General features: G+C 43.2%; 1 protein-coding gene across 1 annotated transcript in view; it reads left to right on the top strand.

Moving 5' to 3' along the window:
- The window catches only part of CCND2 (cyclin D2), a 35,366-nt gene that overhangs the window by 5,410 nt on the left and 7,477 nt on the right, over window positions 1–22,479 (top strand). The window contains exon 3 of the mRNA XM_056862593.1: window positions 8,796–8,955. Within this exon, the coding sequence (XP_056718571.1) occupies window positions 8,796–8,955 (160 nt within the window). The remainder of the gene's footprint in view (window positions 1–8,795; window positions 8,956–22,479) is intronic.

Below are 22,479 nucleotides of genomic sequence, written 5' to 3'. Positions count from 1 at the left end.
GTTCGTATCTGGGGTGGGGGGCGGGTCACTTCCGTCCCCCAGTGAGGAGATGGTTGTGGTTCCTGTAGTGGTAAGGCGTCTTCTTAGGGAAAAGACTTTTGCTTTGCACGTTGATCATCTGCATGAAGGCAGGAAACATGACTCAGACTTCCCGCTCCGGCCCCTGTCTTAGTAGTTTAAGGGTGTGCAAGGCAGTCAAGACCTGTACATTTTGATTTAAAAAAAGCAACCGCTTGAAAATTTTTTATATCCTGTGAACATTAATTAGAAATGGCCTCAGATACCGGGAGGGAACTCAGCCCCGTGGACCCCTTTTGGCTTTCAATAACACACGCCCCTGTTTGTCATAGGCCTTGTTGGTTTACAGAGATGTGTAAATATTGAATAAATTCTTATTGTTTAATTATATGTGATGGACTGCCTGATGAGGTCAGGAAAGCTCCCATTCTCCAGGACATTTATTTACCTCATTTGTACATCGCCTTTGTTCCCCGGGGCGACCCAGAGTTCGCCTTGCCTCCATTTTATCCCCACAACAACCCTTTGAAGTAGGTTAGGCTGAGAGTGTGTGAGTGACCCAAGGTCACCCAGCAAGCTTCCAAGGCAGAGCGGGGATTCGAACCTGGGTCTCCCACCTCCTAGTCACTCTGACTGCTTTCCACAAACTGTGCAAAGCTGAACTGTTCAAGAGGGCTCTTCTACACAGTTAACAGCCAGTGTGGTGTAGTGGTTAAGAGCGGCGGGCTTTAATCTGGAGATCCAGCTTGGATTCCCCCCTCCTCCACATGAAGCCAGCTGGGTGACCTTGGGCTACTCACAGTTCTCTCAGAGCTCTGTCAGCCCCACCTGCCTCACAAGGTGCCTGTTGCGGGGAGAGGAAGGGAAGGAGATTGTAAGCTGGTTTGCAACTCCTTAAGGTAGAGAAAAGCGTGTATAAAAACCTACTCTTCAGACTTCTATAATAGGGTCGTACTGTAATAAAATGGTTCAGAAAATTACTTGGGTAGAGGGCTAGGGACTGTTGTGTATACCTCTTGATACCTGTTGCTCTAGGTAGGATCCTGCTATGCACTTTTAGTATAGATTAACGTGTCATGGTAATACTTATATTTTGCTTCTGTTTTCAGATTTCTGGTTAGTTCCAGATTTCTACAGTCCAAACCCTCTTGCATTGTTTATTGGATGTCCCATCCTGTTGATTGTGTTGACTTACACTGTTATCTACCTCCAGTCCCAGTGAGAAAGGCGGAATATAAATAACATTGATAAATAAATAAAAGAAATAATAATTTATATCCCAAAAAACAAAACAAATCAGTGGGTTATAGATCAAATCAAGCCTGAACTGACCCTAGAAGCTAAAATGACCAAACTGAGGCTATCGTATTTTGGTCACGTCATGAGACGACAAGGGTCACTGGAAAAGACAGTCATGCTAGGAAAAGTTCAAATGCTGTCATGAAACTTTATTTCTGGCCTGTATCTATGCCAACGATAAAGAATTCCCTCTCAGCAGGGATGATTCCCAAAATTAATTCTCCCTTCAGGCTGAAATGATGCTTATAGCTCAGCTTAGGTAGACTGATAAGGATGGCTATGAGCCAGTAACTTGGGGCAACTTGTGTGTAAGTCTGCTTTTACCCATGTGTTTTATCGGAACTGGTTTTCTGTGAATTCTTTCTGTTGATTCTCCTCTTGGTGGCATTGGGTCCTGGAGAAAGACGCTCATAGAAAAACCAGCATTGACTATTGTAACCACCTCTGCTCAACAAAAACACACTTGGGAAGGGTGAAAAACACACAAAAACCTTATGTACACGATGCCATTGGTATGTAGAACATGGAAGGATGCCATCTTTTGACTCAATGCCACTTGCTCTTTGGTAGTACTTCATAGAGTGGTGCAAAGGCAGTCTTGGTGTCTAACCCAATGTTTTCAAGTTCAAACATAATAAAGATTTTATCATACGATAGATAAAAGCGGGGTATAAAAAACCAACTCTTCTAATTATTAGAATGAGACATTAGTAAACTAGCAAATACGACATACTCATTTGAGTAGTGAAAGGGGTTCATTTAAGCCAGTTTTCATTTTTCTGTGGGGGTCTGTGCCAGGGACAGGGTTATAGAACTTCTCTCTAGATCAGAACTTGAAAATGATGCTACCTGTTGGGATCAGTAGAAGTACAATGTGTAGAAAGCTGCAGAGTATTTATTATTCTGAGTAGACCCCTATCTAGGATAAGAGGTTCTGGCCTGTATGGTAGCGCTCGCTATGGGGGTGGGTGGTTTGGCAGTAAATACCCTGGGCGAAGCTACACATATTGGCAAATGTGAGGGAGAGTCTTTTGCAAGGTTATCATTTCAGAATGGGAATAGAATGGTGGAACAGGATACTTCTCCCTGTCAGTAAAGCTTCCGCATGGGGAAACCTGGGCTGTCAATGAGATGGATTTTTGTAGCTTAGTTTTCTCCTTGGCATGTTATATTCCTCCATGTGTTACGGATACCGTGGACTGCCAAAAAAACAAATCAGTGGGTTATAGATCAAATCACGCCTGAACTGACCCTAGAAGCTCAAATGACTAAACTGAGGCTGTCGTATTATGGTCACATCATGAGGCGACAAGAGTCACTGGAAAAGACAGTCATGCTAGGAAAAGTTGAGGGCAGCAGAAAAAGAGGGAGACCCAACAAGAGATGGACTGACTCAATAAAGGAAGCCACAGCCTTCAATTTGCAAGATCTGAGCAAGGCTGTCCAAGATAGGACATTTTGGAGGACTTTCATTCATAGGGTCGCCATGAGTTGGAAGCGACTTGACGGCACTTAACACACACACAAAGTCTTATCAATGTGAAAAATACTTCGTATCTGGTATTAATCTTAGAGGTTCAGTGCCTAAATACAAAAGAGGTAATTGTCGTAGGAGACTCTATCAAGTTCAACAAGATGGGCCCCAAACCCATCACTTCCTCCATTCAGGTGAATGTCTGCAGTAAACCCTAAGTTCATTTATTTGTATAGCCTCCCTCTAGAGATGTAAACTTTCTGGGAACTTTGAAGCCATGGGTACTCCCCCACATTCTGTTTCTTCTGGGGAAAAAATGGAAATTTTGGTTAAAAAGGCAACGTTTGTAATAGTTATCACAACTAAATTTAACTTAAGAAACTGAAAACATTTTAATGACATCAAATGCATTGTTTATAACTTAGCATGTAAAATTGTGCAATTTGGCACATTTATAGAATTTTAAAAATGCTGCCGTAGCACACATATAGAAAGTCTCATATGGTCATAATAAGGCAAGGAGTATGCTGAGTAGTATTGTGTTAAACGATACAGTACTGTATGTGTATATTATTGTTCGTATAGCGTTTTGTGGACAAAATTAATTGAATTTAATGTACAGATCTTTGAAAATATGTTGTGTTTGTTTACAGGCATATATACAGGAGTTATCATTATCAAATGCTGTAGATTTTCATAATAACCTTCATACTATATGTTCTCAATGAGTAAAACCTTGTCTTAAAAAGCATTTACTCATTCCAAACGAGAATATTTCATAGGAATTTCTTCAGTGCTCAGTAAAAAGCTTAGAAACTAGCCAGGAAAAAAAGCTAAAAATGCAGTATATAGTTCCATCTCCCCCATAGAAAGCTCTTGTATCAAGTATGACCATTGGCGACCTAGATCAGTATTGTCTACTCAGATTGGCAGGCGACTCTTCAGGGTCTCAGGCAGAGGATGGGCTTTCCTGGTACTTGCTATCTGTCTTTCTTTTAGCAATAGAACTGTAGATGCTTTTTTATTATGACGACTTGAAGCAAGCTTTTAAGTTCCCCAGAACCTTTTCAGGATTAAAGGAGAGAGCAGGGTTAATAACTCCCCACTCCTATTACCCTTACAAGGAAAATAGTTGTCAGTGGGGTTTTTGCATTGTTATTCCGTAGCTAACTGGTACTCAAATTTGGTAGGCGAAACTCGACAAGATAGAAGGATAGCCCCTTCCCCAGATGCCACAGGACTCGCCCGCACAGGAGACCTGCATTTTGATCCATGCACATGTGCACATTTTAGCATGGGCGTAGCAATGAAAAATGGAGTATCAGTTTGATCCTGTCAAACTGATATCAAAACGACAGTGAGTAAGAAAGGTGTGTAAGAAATGTGAAGACATCTCCTCCATTAATCATGCGAAAGCTATCTCTGGTGGGAGTCAAGGGCCTTTCCTCCCAAAGTCCTAAGGGGTCCTCCCCTCCCTGATAATCTGGATTTCTTGAGCGACTCATGACAATGCACATAATCAAGACAATGAGCAATGGGCCAGCCCCAGCTATTTCCTCCTTATCTTAAGGACTGGACAGGAAGATCTCTCCCCCTATCATGTAAGATAGCCATCAAGGAACACTTTTCCTTGCTACTTTTACCTTTAATGCAAAAGAAGAAAACTTCCCTCCACAGTGCATACACACACACAAAAAAACCCCTTTTCAAATCAGCTTATCTCTGGAGAGTTGGACTTTTCATCACTCCCACGTTCCAATGCCAACACCTTTCCCTCTCCTCAACCTTAGCGAAATGTGTAAAAAGTTATTGCTCAATCCATCCAATTTTTTTATCTGGTTTTGGATCCCAGCCTGTTACCCCAGCTGTATGGTTGGCTTTCTACCCTGTTCTGCTTTCTCCGGTCAGTTTCCCTCTCTGGAGCTGCCCCACCGTCTTCAGGAAGCAGGCCTGTATGTCTTCAATTCTCCCGTTTGATTCCCTTCCTTAGTAGCAGATAGTGTTGGTAGGGAAAGGGTTTAAAATGTGTTTGTCCTTCACATATGCATTTATTTCCTTTCTGTAGTACCTCTATTATTGACCTGATTTAACTTGGTTCTCCCTCTGTTAATTCAATAATTCCCCCCCCCCTTGTTTGAGAAGCTTATTCCCCTCCATTTCTTTTGAGTGTTCGTCTGTATCGCGACCCTGGAATACATAGGGTTAAGATCATGGCAATTAATACCCCATAGTACATGTGTTTTCTCCTTGTTAGCAGAAAGGTGCTTTTACTAGCTACAAGGGATACACGTGTTAGTGGTTTGGGTAATACCCCTACACTTTCAGTATGAATCCGGGGCTATCGGAAATGTATCTTTTAAAGAGGACGGGCTGTGGCTTAGTTGGTAGAGCATCTGCTTGTCCTGCAAAAGGTTCCAAGTTCAATCTCTGGCATCATTAAAAAAAAAAAAAAAGATCAGGTAGGTGGTGATATGACTACCAGTCTGAGTAGACCATACTGACATAATGGACCCATGGTCTTATTCAGTATAAGGTAGCTTCATGTGTTCGAAGATGCTGGAGGATGCGTGTGTTTGCGCCGCCAGGTCATAGCTGATTTATGGCGACCCGGGTGGGTTTTTCAAGGAAAGAGATGTTCGGAGGTGGTTTGCCATTGCCTGCCTTCGCGTGGGCTGAGAGAACTGTGACTGGCCCAAGGTCGCCCAGAAAGCTTCATGTGGAGGGGTGGGGACTTGAATCCGGTTCTCCAGATTAGATTCCGCCACTCTTAACTGCGACACCACGCTGGCTCTCCGAGGATCTGTGATCTGCGTCTTTTCTAGCTCATCCCTCTATTAGGTGAGATTGTGTCAGGGGGTGAAACAGGTTTCTGGGACAGTGAACCGGTGACCGCTCCTCCCTTTGAGAAGATAAAAAACCAGCATTAAATTAAGAACTGAAAAGCTTGCTCACTAATATGCGACATTTTTCATAACTTCCTAATAGCATTGTGATTTGTCTGTTGTCTTGCCTGTCCCCCCCCCCCAGTGGAACAACATAGCAACTTGTAAATTTGTTTTGCTTGTTCTAAAAAATACTGTATTTAGTCATCCAGGAAGGAGGTGGATGCTAGAACTGGGCTAAGAAGGTATCTGACCGACTATTGAGGGGACGTTGCTGGGGTTTTGTGTCATATAAACTTCCAAGCACTAGGTAATACTGCCCAGCTTGACTTTTGTTGACCTTTTACCTAACATACTACCTAAAATTATGTGGCTATGTTATATGGACCACCACATTTTTCGTCATTTCTTCTCTTCCCCTTACAAGGAGCTTTTGTGTTTCAGTTAGGGGTAGAAGCAGATAAGAATAATTGGTGTTTTTTTTTTAATATTCTCAAAGCAGGCATGGGTTGGACCCGAGACATCTGTCGCATTAATGATGGCTTTTTCCTCTGGCTTCTCAAGGTGGTTTTCAACAATATATATATTTTAAAAGTCATACTGAAATCAAGCAGTAAAGCAGCATCATATGTTAAAACAGTAAAAGCAGTAATCATCAGAAGCCAATAATCAAAAACATCAAAAGCAAAATATGAGATAAAAAAATCATCCGTTAGTGCTACCCTAAACTGGACCTAGAGTAGAGAGTAGAAAGGGATACCTGACTGATGGGTGTTTTTAGCATGGCCTATCCTGGGTGGATTGGCTTGAACTGGAGTGGAGGTGATACTTTTCCTCATCAACTGGAAATGGCCCATTCTGATGAAATAGGATCATATAGGATATGGCAGAGAAGGTACAGAAAAGCCGACTAAAATGATAAGTGGGCTAGAGTAACTGCCCTATGAGGAGTGGTTAAAACGTTTAGGGCTGTTTGGCTTGGAAAGAAGGTGGTTAAGGGGAGACACGATACAGGTCTATAACATTATGCATGGCATGGAGAGAGTGGACAGGGAGAAGCTTTTCTCCTTCTCTCATAATACCAGAACATGGGGTCAACTGCTAAAGTTGGAGGGTGAGAGATTCAAAACAGATAAAAGGAAGTATTTCTTCACACAACACATAGTTAAATTGTGGAACTCCCTGCCCCAGGATGTGGTGATGGCTGCCAACTTGGAAGACTTTAAGAGGGGATTGGACATGTTCGTGGAGGACAGGGCTATCCATGGCTACTAGTCAAAATGGATGCTAGTCATGATGCATACCTATTATCTCCAGGATCACAGGAGCATGCCTGTTATATTAGGTGCTGCGGAACACAGGCAGGACAATGCTGATGCAGTTGTCTTGTTTGTGGGCTTCCTGGTTGGCCACTGTGTGAACAGGCTGCTGGACTTGATGGGCCTTGGTCTGATCCAGCATGGCTTTCCTTATGTTCTTATGGAGGACGGGGCTATCATTAGCTATTAGTCAAAATGAATACTGGTCACGATGCATACCTATTCTCTCCAGGATCAGAGGAGCATGCCTATTATATTAGGTGCTGTGGAACACAGGCAAGGCAATGCTGCTGCAGTTGTCTTGTTTGTGGGCTTCCTAGAGGCACCTGGTTGGCCACTGAATGAACAGACTGCTGGACTTGACGGACCTTGGTCTGATCCAGCATGGCTTTTCTTATGTTCTTATATATTAATGCCGCGGAGCTGGGGGATATGTAAATGTGTCATCCTGGCTTCATGCGGGAGTGGGCTCTGGGCATGGCAGCCAGATGCACTTTCTGAAACTCATGCCAAGAAAATCCCCATTTCACCTTTCAGTTTTTCCAAAGGGGAGTGCCCTTAGGAACAACCAAGAGGAGATTGGGGGTCAAAACTGGGGGTGTCTCAACTGAGGAGAGGACAGGGCCCAAAGGTCCATAGACGTTAGCACGACACAGTTGACGTCAACAACTGTTAAAGGCCTCTGGGAAGTAATTGCTGTAAGTGATTTGTAGAAGCTTAACAGTGAGCAATAAGGAGAGACTTAAGGAGCTGGGTTTATTTAGTCTGGAGAAGAGAAGGTTAAGGGGTGACATGATAGCCATGTTTAAATATTTGAAGGGATGTCATGTTGATGAGGGAACTAGCTTGTCCTCTGTTGCTCCAGAGACTAGGACACGGAGTAATGGATTTTAACTAAGAGAAAAGCGATTCCACCTTAACATTAGGAAGAACTTTCTGATGGTGAGGGCTGTTCGACGGTGGAATGCTCTGCCTTGGTGGAATGCGCTGCCTCGGAGGGTGGTGGAGTCCCCATCTTTGGAGGTCTTTAAGCAGAGGCTGGATGGGCATCTGTCGGGAGTGCTTTGATTGTGGGATCTTGCATGGCAGGGGGTTGGACTGGATGGCCCTTGTGGTCTCTTCCAAACTTGTGAACTTGTGAATTCTCTGCTACAAGAAATCTAAGGCCTAATGGTCACCACTAAAAAATCTTTGTCTAGCATCGCCAGCAGCTTCACTTGGTCTACACATGGCACAGGGCAGTAAGAGTCAAACTTGGGTCTTTGGCAAACTTGGTGGATGAAGGCCGTCCTGTAGTTGCCATGATCCCAAGCCAAGTAGGGCTTTAACGGGCGATATGAGCACTTTGGCCTGGCAACAAACTGGCAGCTGGTGTAATTGATGTAGTAAGGGGGAGATATGATCTCTGTGGCAGGTTTCAGTTAATGTCTTTGCTGCATATTGCTCCGTCTGGATCCTTTTCAAAGGTAGCCCTGCATAAAGTATGTCACAGTAATAGACCTTTAAGTGTATGTTTCTAGAGAAAGACCACAATGACCTTGGCAGTATCTTAGTGCAGGCCAACCCTTCTGGGTGGGCATTCGGTGCCAGCTACAAAGAATTGAATTTTGGCAGGCCCTTCTAGTCCTCATTATTTTCGGCAGAGATTGACATTTCTCAATTAACAGGAATAAAATCAGCAACTTCAAAGCTTTGGAGCATATTGAAAAGAGACCGTTCGAGACAAGTTGAAGTAGCAAAGATATATGCTTGTCTTCTTGAAAGACACTTATATTTTTTTTCTGCCTTTTGCGTCTCTTTCAGGATTGGGAGCTGGTGGTCTTGGGGAAATTGAAGTGGAACCTTGCTGCGATCACCCCCCATGACTTTATCGAACACATCCTAAGGAAGCTTCCTTTCCCTCAAGACAAGCTGCTTTTGATCCAGAAGCACGCACAAACTTTTATTGCTCTGTGTGCCACAGGTATGTCAACAAAAATATTCCCTTGGCAAAGATCTGGTTTGGTTCTGACTGGGAAAGAGAGAATCTTCAGTTAGGGATTTGACTGACAGTTGTAGCCAATTTGGACCCGTGGTTTTCATAAACCGTTTCACCCAGGCCTTGACAGTTCAAGCAGGTGCAAAAACGTCTGACAGATGCTCGGGGTCAAGGGAATTGCAACACCAGGTGGTCCATGAATAGGAATTGTGCCAGGCCCCAATTCAGGCCAGGGCCAGGAAGTGGGTTTAGCACTTCCCCTTATGCCATTTTGCCAATTGAAACCAACACTCACCCCAGCCACTGCATCACTGTCAACAGAGGAAGGGGGGAAAGAAGGGATTTTCTCTCTCTTTTTCTTGGGCTAATTATAGGTTGATTTCAATTGGTGAAAATCATGCCAGGGATGGGGAAGAATTGAACTGCTACCATGGTCTGAATTAGGAGCCGTGTGCAGGCTGCTGTTTCTATTTTCTAAAATGTTGGAAAGATCAGTTCATGGATCTTCCAGCAATCTCAGTTGGATTGATCTTTAGGCATTTGGGTAAATATTTTGGTGCCTTTGCATAGATGCCCTACAGAACCCTGCCCTGTAGCAAACACAGTTCTTCTCTTTTCACTTGTTTATATTTTACACAGGGAAGTAACTTTTTTTTTTTTTTGTGCCATTTCTTTTTGAGATAGTTCTTTAAATAGCAGTTTCTTGGACAAAATGCAGTAGAACCGAAGTTCAATCTCTCCCACCTCAATGATTTGATGACAATGTAGGCTTACTCTGTGCCAGATTTGCAGTGAAGCATCATGCTACATTTCCTGGAAAGGATATGGCATTTTTACCCTATCCGTGGAGGAACGAACGAGTAGAATCAACATACGGATAGCACCATTTGGTCAGTCGTTCACTGCATCTGAACATCTCAGTGTGTTTGTGTGTCGGGGTGTACATCGAAAATATTCCTGGTCTGATACTTCTCGAGGTGTGCAACACAACAGTTTATATGCAGCTGTAATTTGGAGGTGGAGTGCAACTTGCTTTTCATCTCTACTTTCGAACTGGTTGATCAGAAGTCTCCATGGAGGGAATTTCAAATGTGTGCCCTGACTTCTGATTGGCCCAGGGAGGGAATGTCTAAAGTCCAGGGAAACCTGTAAAGAGGGGATCCAGGGATTCATGTCTTGGTCAAGTTTTTGTTTTGCTTCTTAGTCTCCATTTGGAAAGGGCTTTGCTACAACCGAGCTAATATGGGTGTGAGTTTAAATTAGCTTATTTTAACCTTGGGCCCATTCTGAGCTCCATATTTTGTGGAGCTCACATGCCATGTTCCTGCAGAACTGCTCATTGATGAAAGAGGCTGCCTTCTGTTACCATGTGCACATGGGGGCGCACACGTGTCTTGGAAGATCTGTGTCAGTGTGAATGAGGCTCCTTTCTTACCCAAGGCCAGATTTGCACTAGGCAAGCTGCCTCTCTCCTGTATTAACGGGGCTATAGGTTTACATTTTATTGCTTGGCCAAGGAAGGAGAAGTCAGGGAGAAGAATACTTCTTGGGGGATCTTGAAAAACAAAACAGCAAAGCTGTCAAGTAAATGTGGACATGACTGGAATGTAGCAGAATAATTAGATACGGTTTATTTGAGGAGTGGGGAATCAAACCCTGTTTTCCAGATAAGAGTCTACAGCCCCAAACCACTGCTCTTAACCACTACAGCACGCTGGCCATTTCTCGGTAGGGATGCCAGCATCTAGGTGGGACCTGGGGATCCCCTGGAATTACAGCTCATCTCCAGACTACAGAGATCAGTTCCCCTGGATAAAATGGATGCTTTGGAGTTTGGACTCTATGGCATTGTATCCCACTGAGGTCCCTGTCCTCCCCGGACTCCATCCCCAAATCTCTAGGAGTTTCCCAACCTAGATCTGGCAACCCTGCCCCTGCCCCGTCCCTGGGGGTGGCCAGGGGGAACTGGCAACCCTATTTCGCGTTGACATTTCCATGGTGAAAGCTGCACAGGTTCCTGCTCATATACCTCCTCTGTGGCTAGAGATGTGAAGGCCTGGGGAAAAGAAGCTGGGCAAATGGGGGGGGGGGAGACTTGGCTGTCATGGTTAAATTGTGGAACTCCCTGCTGCAGGATGTGGTGATGGCTGCCAGCTTGGAAGGTTTTAAGAGGGGAGTGGACATGTTCATGGAGGCGAGAGCTATCCATGACTACTAGTCAAAATGAATACTAGTCGTGATGCATACCTATTCTCTCCAGTATCGGAGGAGCATGCTTGTTATGTTAGGTGCTGTGGAACACAGGCAGGACATCTTGCTTGCGACCTTCCTAGAGGCACCTGTGTATTACCCATGGTTCGGTAAAGAAAGGATTCCAATAGGCAGGTATTGGGGAGAACAAGGTATGCAGTCTTTATTAAACAAAAAAATACCCTTTTATCCAGGCTAAGTAATCTTAAACAAAAATAACCTTTTATCCAGTCTAAATAATCTTACGAGGATGGGAAGTCGTCTCCTGGGAGGCAAGCAAGCCGCTCCTTCTCTTTCTGGCAGCTCGTCCTGGTTCTCCAGACGCTCCTTGTCTCTCGCTTCTTATCTGAAGCCCTCTCTTTTCCAGCAGAGAGCGAAACTAAATTTATTTCCCCATCACCAAGTGCTCATTATTTACAGTGTGTTGGGACAATTAACTCCCTGAGATTGCTTTCACATGGAGAAGGGCTGTATTGAGCACCACCTACCTCCTCGTGTGTACAATTGTCTTCCGCAATTTTCCACTACAACCTGGTTGGCCACTGTGTGAACAGACTGCAGGACTTGATGGGCCTTGGCCTGATCCAGCATGGCTTTTCTTATATTCTTATGTTCTTGTCCAAATACCTCTTTTTCAGTTTTTCTTTAAAATGATGAGGGAATTTGAAACAAATTCTTTAAAATATTTTCTCTTTTATAATGGTGATAAAAACCAGAATTGTTTCAGTTCCCCTTTACTCCCTCAAAATGCTTCATAAAGGATTGGATCTGGATTAAATTGGCAATTTCCACCGATTTCCCCTCTCTGGTGCAGACCCCTTTCCATGTCACAAAGAAATGAAACTACCTTATACTGAATCAGACCGCTGGACTATCAAGGTGTTAAGTGGACTTAGTTTTGTTTTTTGGATGATGTCCTATCAAGGCCCGTCTTGCCTCCTCCGACTGGCAGTGGCTGTCCCAGTTTTCAGGGTATGTCACATCATCTCCTACCTGATCCTTTTAAATGGACATGCTGGGGATTGAACCTGTGACTTCCACCATGCAAAGCAGATGCTCTGCCACGAGTCACAGACCCTCTTCAGGTTCCTCGGGGTTTCCTGTCCCCCAGGAGCAGGGTTTCATGGAAATCATTGTGAAGGGAAAGATAGGAAAGTTCTGTTCCAGCGATGGAAAATTTAGTCTGGATCTAATCCAGATGCTGTATAATACTAGGCAGTTAGAATTCCTATAAAGCTGTGTAGATATTTACGGCGTTTTCGGACCCTTTGGCTTACTTCAGATTCCTCCGTCTTCTGCAGCATGTCAAAGTAACTGGCCTCCATTTGGCAAAACTGGAAATAAACACCCCGAATCTAGAAACAAGCGTATATGAAAGAATAGAGAAACTTTTTCACTTTCTGCAAGTGTTTTGTTTTCTGAAGTCAATGAAGACAAAAATGGAAGGTCAGAATTGTAAGCTCTTTTCAGAAACTATTCTTGGTAAGAAAGGAAAATGGTGGTCGGTCATATTTTGAAAAAGGTATTGACGAGTGTGCTTTTAATCAGTCTTAAACTCTTATCTCCCAGTAGCTTAGGATACAGGCTAGGTCCGATGCTGCTTACGTGTGGGTGTAGAATGGGGTGGCATCAAAAGGAAGCAGGGCTTAGTTGGTATCCTGAGCCTCTCCAGGCTGTTCTCAGCATAATGCTATGCTAGCGATAACCCTGGCATGATTGGCAAAAGCTCCTCAGCAGTCATGGAGAATGCAAATACATCTGTCTCCTTCCATGTCTCCCAGCTGTGTGTGTGTGTGTGCCATTAAGTCACAGCTGACTCATGGTGAGCCTGTAGGGTTTTCGAGGCAAGAGCCTGCCTCTGTGTGGGCCGAGAGAGTTCTGAGAGAACTGTGACTGGTCTAAGGTCACTCAGCAGGCTTCATATGAAGGAGTGGGGAATCGAACCCAGTTCTCCAGATCCGAGTCCGCCAATCTTAACCACGACATCACGCTGGCACACTTCAGCTCTATATAAATCTTGGCCAGGACGTTTGTTATGTCAGATGATAGGATGTGTAGCATGGAGTTAGGCCTCTCTGTGTTGGGCAGAGAACGCAGATGGGGAGACTTTGGGAGTTCTAGAGCAAGGACTCTTTGTACACACACAGCCAAGAAGGAGAACAGATCTTGTGGTGTATTCTAATGCTGCTTTGCTCAGAACCCTTACAGGTTCCCACCCTTGCTCCTGTTCAGGCACTCAGAGCTGTCCTCTGCTGTCGGTACAGTTGTTCACTAGAGGAGAAGGCTCCTCAGGTTGTGGAGTTCCTCTGGCCGTTGCTGCATTCTCTCCTCCCCCCCTTTAATTTTTATTGTTTGAAATTGCAGATCTAGACCCAAATACTGAGCAAGTACATCATACAGTGAAATATCTAGCATATGTAATGGCCCTAAGGCAATGGTTATTCCTTTGTTTCTTTGTTATTCTATACTATGAACGCTTAAGACTTTGTCAATGAGCAATAAAATTTTTATTGACGATGGGTTATACAAATTTCAACATTTTAATTAAAGGAGTCAAAGGTTATTTTTTAAAATATGTTTGTCTTCTGTCCAACTTTTCCTGAACCACAAATATTTAAAAAGTTCAATTTTATCCATGCATTGCTGCTTATGGATTCCAACCTGGGTGTATGTGGAGTACATTGGGTGGGTGAGGTGATTAGAAAGAAGACGTTCGTCATACAACTTTAAACTTGTGTCCCATTACCGGGCCACACCACCTGTAGCGCACACTATGAATTAATATCCTTCTCCAGCGGTGGTGAGGCCCGGTGTTGCGCCTGCTCCCGACAGCGGTGGAGGAGGCCAGGATAGGGGCCTCAAAAAATGGAAGTGGCCTAGGCCTCCCTTGACCTCTCAGAGAGCCCTTATCCAGACTGCTTGGGAACAGAAGTGGTCCGTATTTTGGACCTTTCCATATTTTGGAATATTTTGTAATTTTTGCATATACATAATGAGATATCTTGGAGATGGGGCCCAAACCTAAACACTAAATTCATTTTTTTATATATGTTTTGTATATACACTTTATACACATAGCCTGAATGTAATTTTAAACAATATTTTTAATAATTTTGTGTACATTGAACTATTAACGGCACTTCTGCGGTCCTGCGAACAATGCCTGCCTGCTGGCTCAAAAGGTCCAGTTTTCGTATCAGTCTGGATATCGAATGTCCAGATAAGAGATAATCTGTAACCTTTGTTTTTGTTCAGTTCTTGTATAAATGGTTTAACCATATGACTTCCGGGAATAAAATGATTTCCAGTGTCAGTTGGTATGAAGAAATGGACAGTTAAGGGGTTTTTGATGATGTTGTTGCAAATGGCATGTTGTTATTCTCACATGCCCAAGTAGGTTTGTGCCATTTGGATGACTTCAGATATTTTATTACTATGTTGTTGTTATTTTGAAAAAAACAGAAAGATTGAGTATTAAGTATGAAAAGGCCAAACATGATACTTTTCCGCAGAAGATCCAACGCGCACAGCTGGCATATGAACAGCAGAACTGAATAGGTTAAATCATCGCTGGGAATGACTTTTCTGGTAGGTAGTTGGGAAATTCACCATCTGTCTGTCAAATGGAAGGCAATCAGTGGGATCTTAGGGCCACCCTAGACAAGACCATGGCCTCCACAAGGATATTGGCCATTTTAACACCATTTTTTAAATGCTGCAAGAGCGCAATCCCGATTGGGCCAGAAGTGTGGTGGGCTGAGGCGCTCCCCCCAACTTAGCAAGTGCTGAAATGGCCCCACTCCCCCACAGAGGTTTTGGCTCTTGAAGGGGGACGACGACAGAAGAGGGCTGCATTGTGGGCCTCATTATGATTGGGTTGTTGCGGCGTTTTAAAATTACTTTAAAATGGCATGGCTTCATGACGGCACCGTTGCATCTAGTTTGGTCCTCAGTTTTGGAGAAATAATGGAAGACAAATATACCGATCTCTTACAAACAATTTGTGGCTGGGCCATTCTGATATCACGGAGTTGTAAAGGGTCCAGAATAGGAGCCATGTTAGATGTGCCTAAAATACCACCATAGTTCTTCTTCGTTCAGAAACTGGTATGCTCTGTATAGTTCGGAGAATCCACTCTTCCATTTTTGGTTACTGGTTTAAAATCCTTTCGAGGCAGACAAACTTTTTCGCCAGGAGCACCGTTTTCTCAGTTTGCCGAGGCGAAGTTTCTGGTGTCCAACAACAAACCTCTTTGTGCAGTTGTACGGTTTTTCATCACTTTATTTTTTGGGATGCCAATCTGTAGTCACCAAAAGGATATTCACAAGTGGACTTAAAAGATGTGGTTGATCTGTCAGTGCTTCTTAAAGTTAGATTCTCCCCTTGATGTTGCATGTTAAAATTCAGTCATAACCATCAGAGTTAGTGAACAAAAATAATCTCAGTTCTGATCAGAGAGCCTCTGACTTTACTAAAGTTTCAATAGCTGCCCTCTTTGGTTTTAGCTGATTGTTTTAGAGATGTACTGTTTACTCTTTGATTGTATATTTGTGGAAAGGTGTAGAGGAGATTTATCTGTTGAGGTTTTGTGTTTGTAAAGATATAGTTTCTTGATGGTTCTTTTTGGCCAAATCAACAGAAAACTGATTCACTGCTTTCCAATAACCCTCAGTCTGTAACTGAAAAGTAGTTTTATATGCCTTTGCAGTACAGTACTCCCCAAAGAGTTATTTTCTACTAATACAGTATGTTAATGAAATGATCCATAACCTGTGGATATCCTGCAGTTTAATTATTCCTTGTATATAAATGTGCTGTCTTTTTATAATGACAGATCAAGTTAAATTCATTACATGTTTAATGTTGTCCTTTATTGCTATGACACACATTACTTGGTGGTGATGATACATTGCTAAATAGTTCAGTGGTCTCAAATTTTATTTAATATCCAAATTTACTGATAGCCCAATAATCGTGTTACCTATTAGGGTGGTGTTTCCCTTCAGATTGCATCCTGGCTCCACTGTACCTCTGGTAAACACATCTGGTAAACACATTGCAGGTGTTTATCATGCTCCTAGATAATTCTGGTTGTAGGGAGAAGAGATTATTAGAAAGAAGTCCAGATTTTTTTTTAAAAAAACTCCTCTTTTCCTGTTATCTCAGCTGCACAAAATAAAATAGGTGTAGATGCTTCTGGGGTTGCTTGCAAGATTTGCAATTATTTGAACCAATAAATACTATATTTGAAAGTACTGTTACTAAGTACTGTGTTCAATAAATTATATACGATGCTTGTTCTATTAAGAGCATAAGTTGCTAGATCATTGCTAGATCAGACCAGTGGTCCACCTAGTCCAGCATTGTGTCTCACACAGAGGCCATCCAGTTATACTGGAGGGCCAGTAACAGGCTAAGGCCTATCCTGAGGTTGCCTCTTGGTGCTGGTATTTGGAGGCTTACTGCCTCTGAATATGGAGGTTCCCTTCAGTTACCGTGGCTAGTAGCCATGTTCTGAAAGTAGTAAAGTTTAGATATGAAACTAATGAATGAATGAATGGTTTTAATATATAAATAAAATAACATGTTTCCCCCAAATCTTATTGGGGTGGTGGTGGCTCCCATTCAGTTGACTAATTATTGCAGTGGAAACTGCAGTAATCCTCAATTTCAGTCAATCAAAATGTGATTGTAATTGCTGTCTTGGTATCTGCCTTCAAAGAAATACTCCATTTTTTCCTTCATGCTTTTCCCCCATCTTGCCAGGGCTATGCGTTTGGCTGCAGTTTTGTGTGTGCTGAACCTGGGGTAGGGAACTGAAACAATGGGTGCAAAGACACCCATGGAGAGGGGCCGTGGCTCTGTGGTAGAGCATCTGCTTGGCATGTAGAAGGTCCCAGGTTCAGTCACCCGCATCTCCGGTTAAAGGGACCAGGCAAGTAGGTGATGTGAAAGACCCCTGCCTGAGACCCTGGAGAGCCACTGCCGGCTGAGTAGACAACACTGACTATGATGGGCCAAGGGTCTGATTCAGTATAAGGCAGCTTCATGTGTTCATGTGACAGTGTTCAGTCCTTTCTGTTGCTTTCCCCTTGCCATTCCCTTCTCCCACCTGCTTTTCCCCCAATGCAGTAAATGAACATCCAAACCTAACTGGGGGAAAGGGGCTAGTGAAGGAAGTATGTCAAGTTGGTGGAAGATTAATCCCTGCTGCACACTTTCCACTTCATGTGGCATTCTCCCCCTACCATTTGTGGGATGGTCAGCACAGACCAGGGTTACTAGAGCCAGGTTTCTGCAAACATGTACTTCTGCCATGCAGCGAGGGAAAGTGTGGATATTTATTCCATATATCTGTGGAGCCAAAACTGATTTATGCTGATGGTTTGTGAGATCTGCTTTTAATGCTGTATACATTTAAATTTTATGGCTATTGAACCTTGTGGGGAAAATAATGAAACTGCTATCGATCTTGTTTATAAGATAATGTTTGCCGTGCTCTGTACCTTGTCCCGAAATCTGAGTGGAATTTGAAAAGCCCGGCTGTTTTCTGACTTTCTCCCCCCACCCCTTTCCCTTCCAAGTCCCTCTTGTTCACAGATCTGCCTGTCGCCAACTTGGAAACACTGCCTGAATTCATCCTTACCTCTGCGCTTTGCCTCTCCTTAGATCTGTATTCATGGCTTAATTGCTTCCTGTCCCCTTAATAGTTTCCCTTCGGCAATGGTCTTCTGAATTTTAAAAGAGCCAGGAGGCTGTGGCCAGTCGATCCTGTCTCTTGAAATGCCACGCTTCCTTCCTTTGGAGCGCCTCATCTGTTTTCGAAATTGAAAAGGCCCCTCTGGTAGCTCCAGTAATTGTATGGCTGGTCTCCATTCTGATTTAATTACCTTCTCCCTTGGTGTCCTCTCTTTTCCACTATCCCAACGTTTATCCATGTGGTTAACATTTCTTGTTTGTGGTACCTGTTGAGTCCAGAGCTCTTTTCTGTTTTTCTCTCTCTGTGTTATGGGTTCGGTCTTACCACCTGGACTGGGCTCAGTGTGTCGGTTCTGATAGTGGAGGCATCTTCCTCTGCTAGAAGGCAAGATGCTCTTCTTAGTGTCCTGGGTCGAGAGAAGGCTCCTTCCACTGGAAGGGATTGCTTTTGCTAGCAGAACAGGTCTGCGTGCTCCACCCGTCTATCTTCCATGTAACGATACTGTAGAAAGAGTACTTTATCCCATCTCATGCCCCAACTATTCTGATTGCAGCCCAGTTCCCACCCCCCATCTGCTGAAATAGGTGGGACTTGGGAAAACTGAAGCTTTTACCAAAATTAAAAAGTGCATTAAAAAGCTCGATTATAACAGCACTATTCGTGCTCGTCGCGTCTGTTCATCCCAGTTCTTTGGAATACCCCCTCCACGTGGTCTGCCTGCCTATACATATTATCTGACAACTCGTCTCTGTAGAGCTTTTTGCTTGGCTAGATTGAATGCTAACCCTTCTATGGTAATGCAGGGCAGAATTCTGAATATACCCTACTCAGACAGGATCTGCCCTTGCTCTTCTGGCTCTATTGACTCATTCGCCCATGCCCTTTTGGAAGGCCGCTTTTACGAGGAACTTCGATCGCACTATATTTCCCCCCTTTTAATATACAAATCCAATGCCTCTGTGACCGACATAATGCCTTTTTTACTAAGCGATAGGGACCCCAAGGCTACATTGTCAGTGGCAAGATTTGTTTCAGTCCTTATATCCCTCCAACACTAGATATATGCTGCTCAAGATCAATGGATCAAGGAGCTTCTAAGGGGTAAAAGGAAAGAAGGAAGGAAAGGAAATAGGTGGGATATTAGTGTCTCCCCCCAGCAGATACAAGAGGAGAGAGAGAACATTTGGACTCAGGAAGGAAAAAGTCAGAAAGCAGCTCGGACTATCGAATTGGTAGTACTCGAGGTTGTAAGAAGGACACTCTAGATGTGTTTTGGTCCTGTATAACAGAATTTTTTTTAAAAAAAAATATTTATAGTCTTGCTTTTTCACTGAGACTTGAGGTGGATTACACAGGGTAAAACAATGCGATCGAATAGGCATAAGGCATCTAATAAGCAATGCAACGGAACTAGGATTACAAAAATGAGAAACAATGCAAAAAGTATCAGACATGATCTGGTTTGTTTGACATTACAGAAGTATGAAACGATGCAGTTAGAGCAGGCTAGCCCATACAATAAACGGATACTACCTACTATAAACAGTGGCATAGGCTACAGTCTTGATTCCCTTTATAAAAGCTCCTTCCTGACCCATTTCATTATATTATAGTCCTTTCTCTTTATAAAAATGCCCCCCCCCCCTGAATTTCTCCTCTGGAATTGTATACAGATTTTTAACCAGGCAATTAATTTAGTTCCAGCATTTCATCGCCCATGTATCTTCTTTAAAGAAACAGATATGAAGTAAGAGAGAGTCACTGAAAGTTTTACGGAAAGACTTTAAATATTTAAAATCAAATTTCCTTTGAGTCCAGAAGCCATGCTGTTAGGGATTGAGCCAAACCTGGAAAGTAATCCTAAAGAACTATTTGGTTACCTGACAACTGCAGCCAGACTAGTAATGGGAGCATCTTGGAAACAAGAGGACATCCCAGACTTAGAAAACTGGCAACAGAAAATGAATGAATTTGCGGTGATGGCCAGATTGACCAGCATGAGGAAAGAAAAACCGATGGAAGAATCACGGAAGAAATGGGAATGTTATTTTGATTATGTTAAATGGAAAGAGTAGATTAAAAGCTTATAAACAGAGATAACATATATAATGCTTAGTTCATATAGTATTTGAATCTGTTAAGTCAACTGTATAACACTGGAATGATTTAAGATGTATAAGATGTAAGGTGAAATTTGTGGGACTGTAAGTGTATATCATTTTTAAAAAAATATCAATAAAATATCTTTTGGAAAAAGAGAGAAAGACTTTTCCTCAGCACTGAGCTCATCTCCACATAGCAGGGATTAATTAGTGGCGCTTCCTTCTAGGAATGCGGCCAGTGTCCAAGAGATACCTGAACCCAGGAACTTCTCTCTTAGAAACAAAGTATTGGCTCTCATTTTCCTTGATCATTCTAAGAATGCAGTTGTCTTTTTTTTTAAAAGGAAAATAAAAAGGAATTATTGTTTATCGCTTAAGATGATTCTACCATTGAACTCTGTACCACCAACACTGGAGGTCTTTTGCCTCAGACGACCGTTTCCGATTGAGAACCTTCCCGTTTTGATTTGTTTTTCCTGCTTCCTGTGCTCACACCTTAGTTGAAAGCGGATTAATCTGAAATGTGATGTTGATCCTGCCAACTAAACCAGTTTTGGGAAGATTCAGCCCAGTATTGCCCGGTGATCAACCAGGGCCATTCCCAGTGCGAATGTGTCCTTTTCCAAGAATTTCAAATATTTTGGTAAACTCTTGGAAGCATAATGTTTTTGTTCATTTTCTTGGCTCAAGCAACAGAGCTTGACTTTAGGTTTGTTGGGGAAATGGATGAGTTCGGGCCGGTGCTTAGAAAGAGATAAAGGAAGAAGGGTTTGTAGTTAACAGCTTGCTATGTGAGGAAATCCTGTCTTTGAGCTGCAGAGGAGAATGGAGTGGTCTTGGTGGGGATTCCATCTCCAAGATGGTGCTTAATGTTTTATTTACTGGGATTTTTTTTTTAACCTTGACAAATCATTCACGTTATTATGATTTTTTCGAACATGGAAGTAGGATAATTGCAGCTTTCCTCTTCTCTGACGCCTGCCCTCCCCCCCCTTTTCTGTTCCATCTCCTAGGTGGCCTCAATTGTATGGCGGTCTTCTGTCATTTCAATGAACTCTTTCCACGTGAATAAGGTCCAGAGCGATGGCTGGGGTGTGTGTGTGTCCATGCGCACTCTATTGCTTGCCCGCCTCTTGCTCCTTTTGTGGGCACGTCAAGTGAAATTTATATCGGCAGGAGGGTCACTGCCACCGTTTTCAATAGCCCAAGATGAGGTGATGGCACCATATAATAGCGCCACACTCTTCGCTTTCCTCACCAGTTGTGGTACTTAATTAATGTGCTAAACAGGGGGAAGGCAGCGATACAAATCCCTGCCTGTTGCACAACAGAAAAAACGAGGGCATGTGTAGTTTTTCTAATTGCCGAGTTTATGAGGGCCCGTTCATAGAACGAGAGGAGGCGAGAGCTAGAGGTGACGGAAGGCTTTCTGGACGTCCTGCTTTAGCCACTCTGGGCCTTTTGCCACTTGAAATCTGTCTCATTTACATTATGAATGACATTAAAGGGAGTTAACGAGGTTGTTGGGCACAGAAGCCTTCTCATGGGATCACACATGGAAAGGGGACCTACAGCGATGCTTTTGGCAGGGGCACTGTGGGTCTTTATTTTCATGTTCTTCTGTAGGGCAGCCTCTGGGAAGCGCAGGACTCACCCAGCGTTAAATCAACTGCCCGAACAAAACAAGACAAAAAAACAAGAAAGAAAGTTCTTCTAGGCAACACGGACAAAACCCCAAGACGAAGGGGACGCTCAGATTAGAGGTTGGAATTCTTCACACCGAGACTAGCTGATGCCAGGCACACAAGCGAGTTTGTGGCAGATTGTTGGGTGTGCGGTGACTTTGGCATTGGCTGTGATTGGCAGTGCGAGGGAGAGAAGGGTCGAATTCTGTGCCTAGGGACCTGAGGCTGAAGGTTATTCAACCATCTGCACTTACCCACTTTTGAATTGTGAACTGGTTTAAGGAAATTGGGATTTGGAACATGCCAGTGAGATGTATTTCCATAGAGTTTTGAATCTAGAACTTTTTCTGTACCTACCCTTTATGTTTCGCTTGAAAAGTTGCCTTTTTTGATCAGTCAAAAGGCAGTTGAAAGCAAGAGTAAATAGAATCAAATATCTTGGGATGCTTTCCAGTTATTTAAATCTTCAGTCATTGAAGTTCAGGTAAAAGCATACATTACAAACTAGGAAAGGTACCATCCCATCTCAGTCTGGCTAACGAGCAGGCAAGGAACCTCTGAAAAGGAGGTAGGCATCCTTTAAGAAGCAGGAGTCTCCGCCAAATGAAGGAGGTGCAACAAATGTAAATGGGTAAAGTAAGCAAAATGTGACTTTGAAGAGCACATTGTTACAGATGCTGAGATGAGCAATGAGAATTTCTTTAAATACATCAGAAGCAGAAAGCCAGCCAGAGATAAAAAATGAAAGTGAAAGGATTACTAACGGAGCAT

Source organism: Euleptes europaea, chromosome 17 (assembly GCF_029931775.1).
Source record: "Euleptes europaea isolate rEulEur1 chromosome 17, rEulEur1.hap1, whole genome shotgun sequence".
In the NCBI taxonomy this organism is placed as follows: Eukaryota; Metazoa; Chordata; class Lepidosauria; order Squamata; family Sphaerodactylidae; genus Euleptes; species Euleptes europaea.
This window is presented reverse-complemented; position numbering and strand designations above follow the sequence as displayed.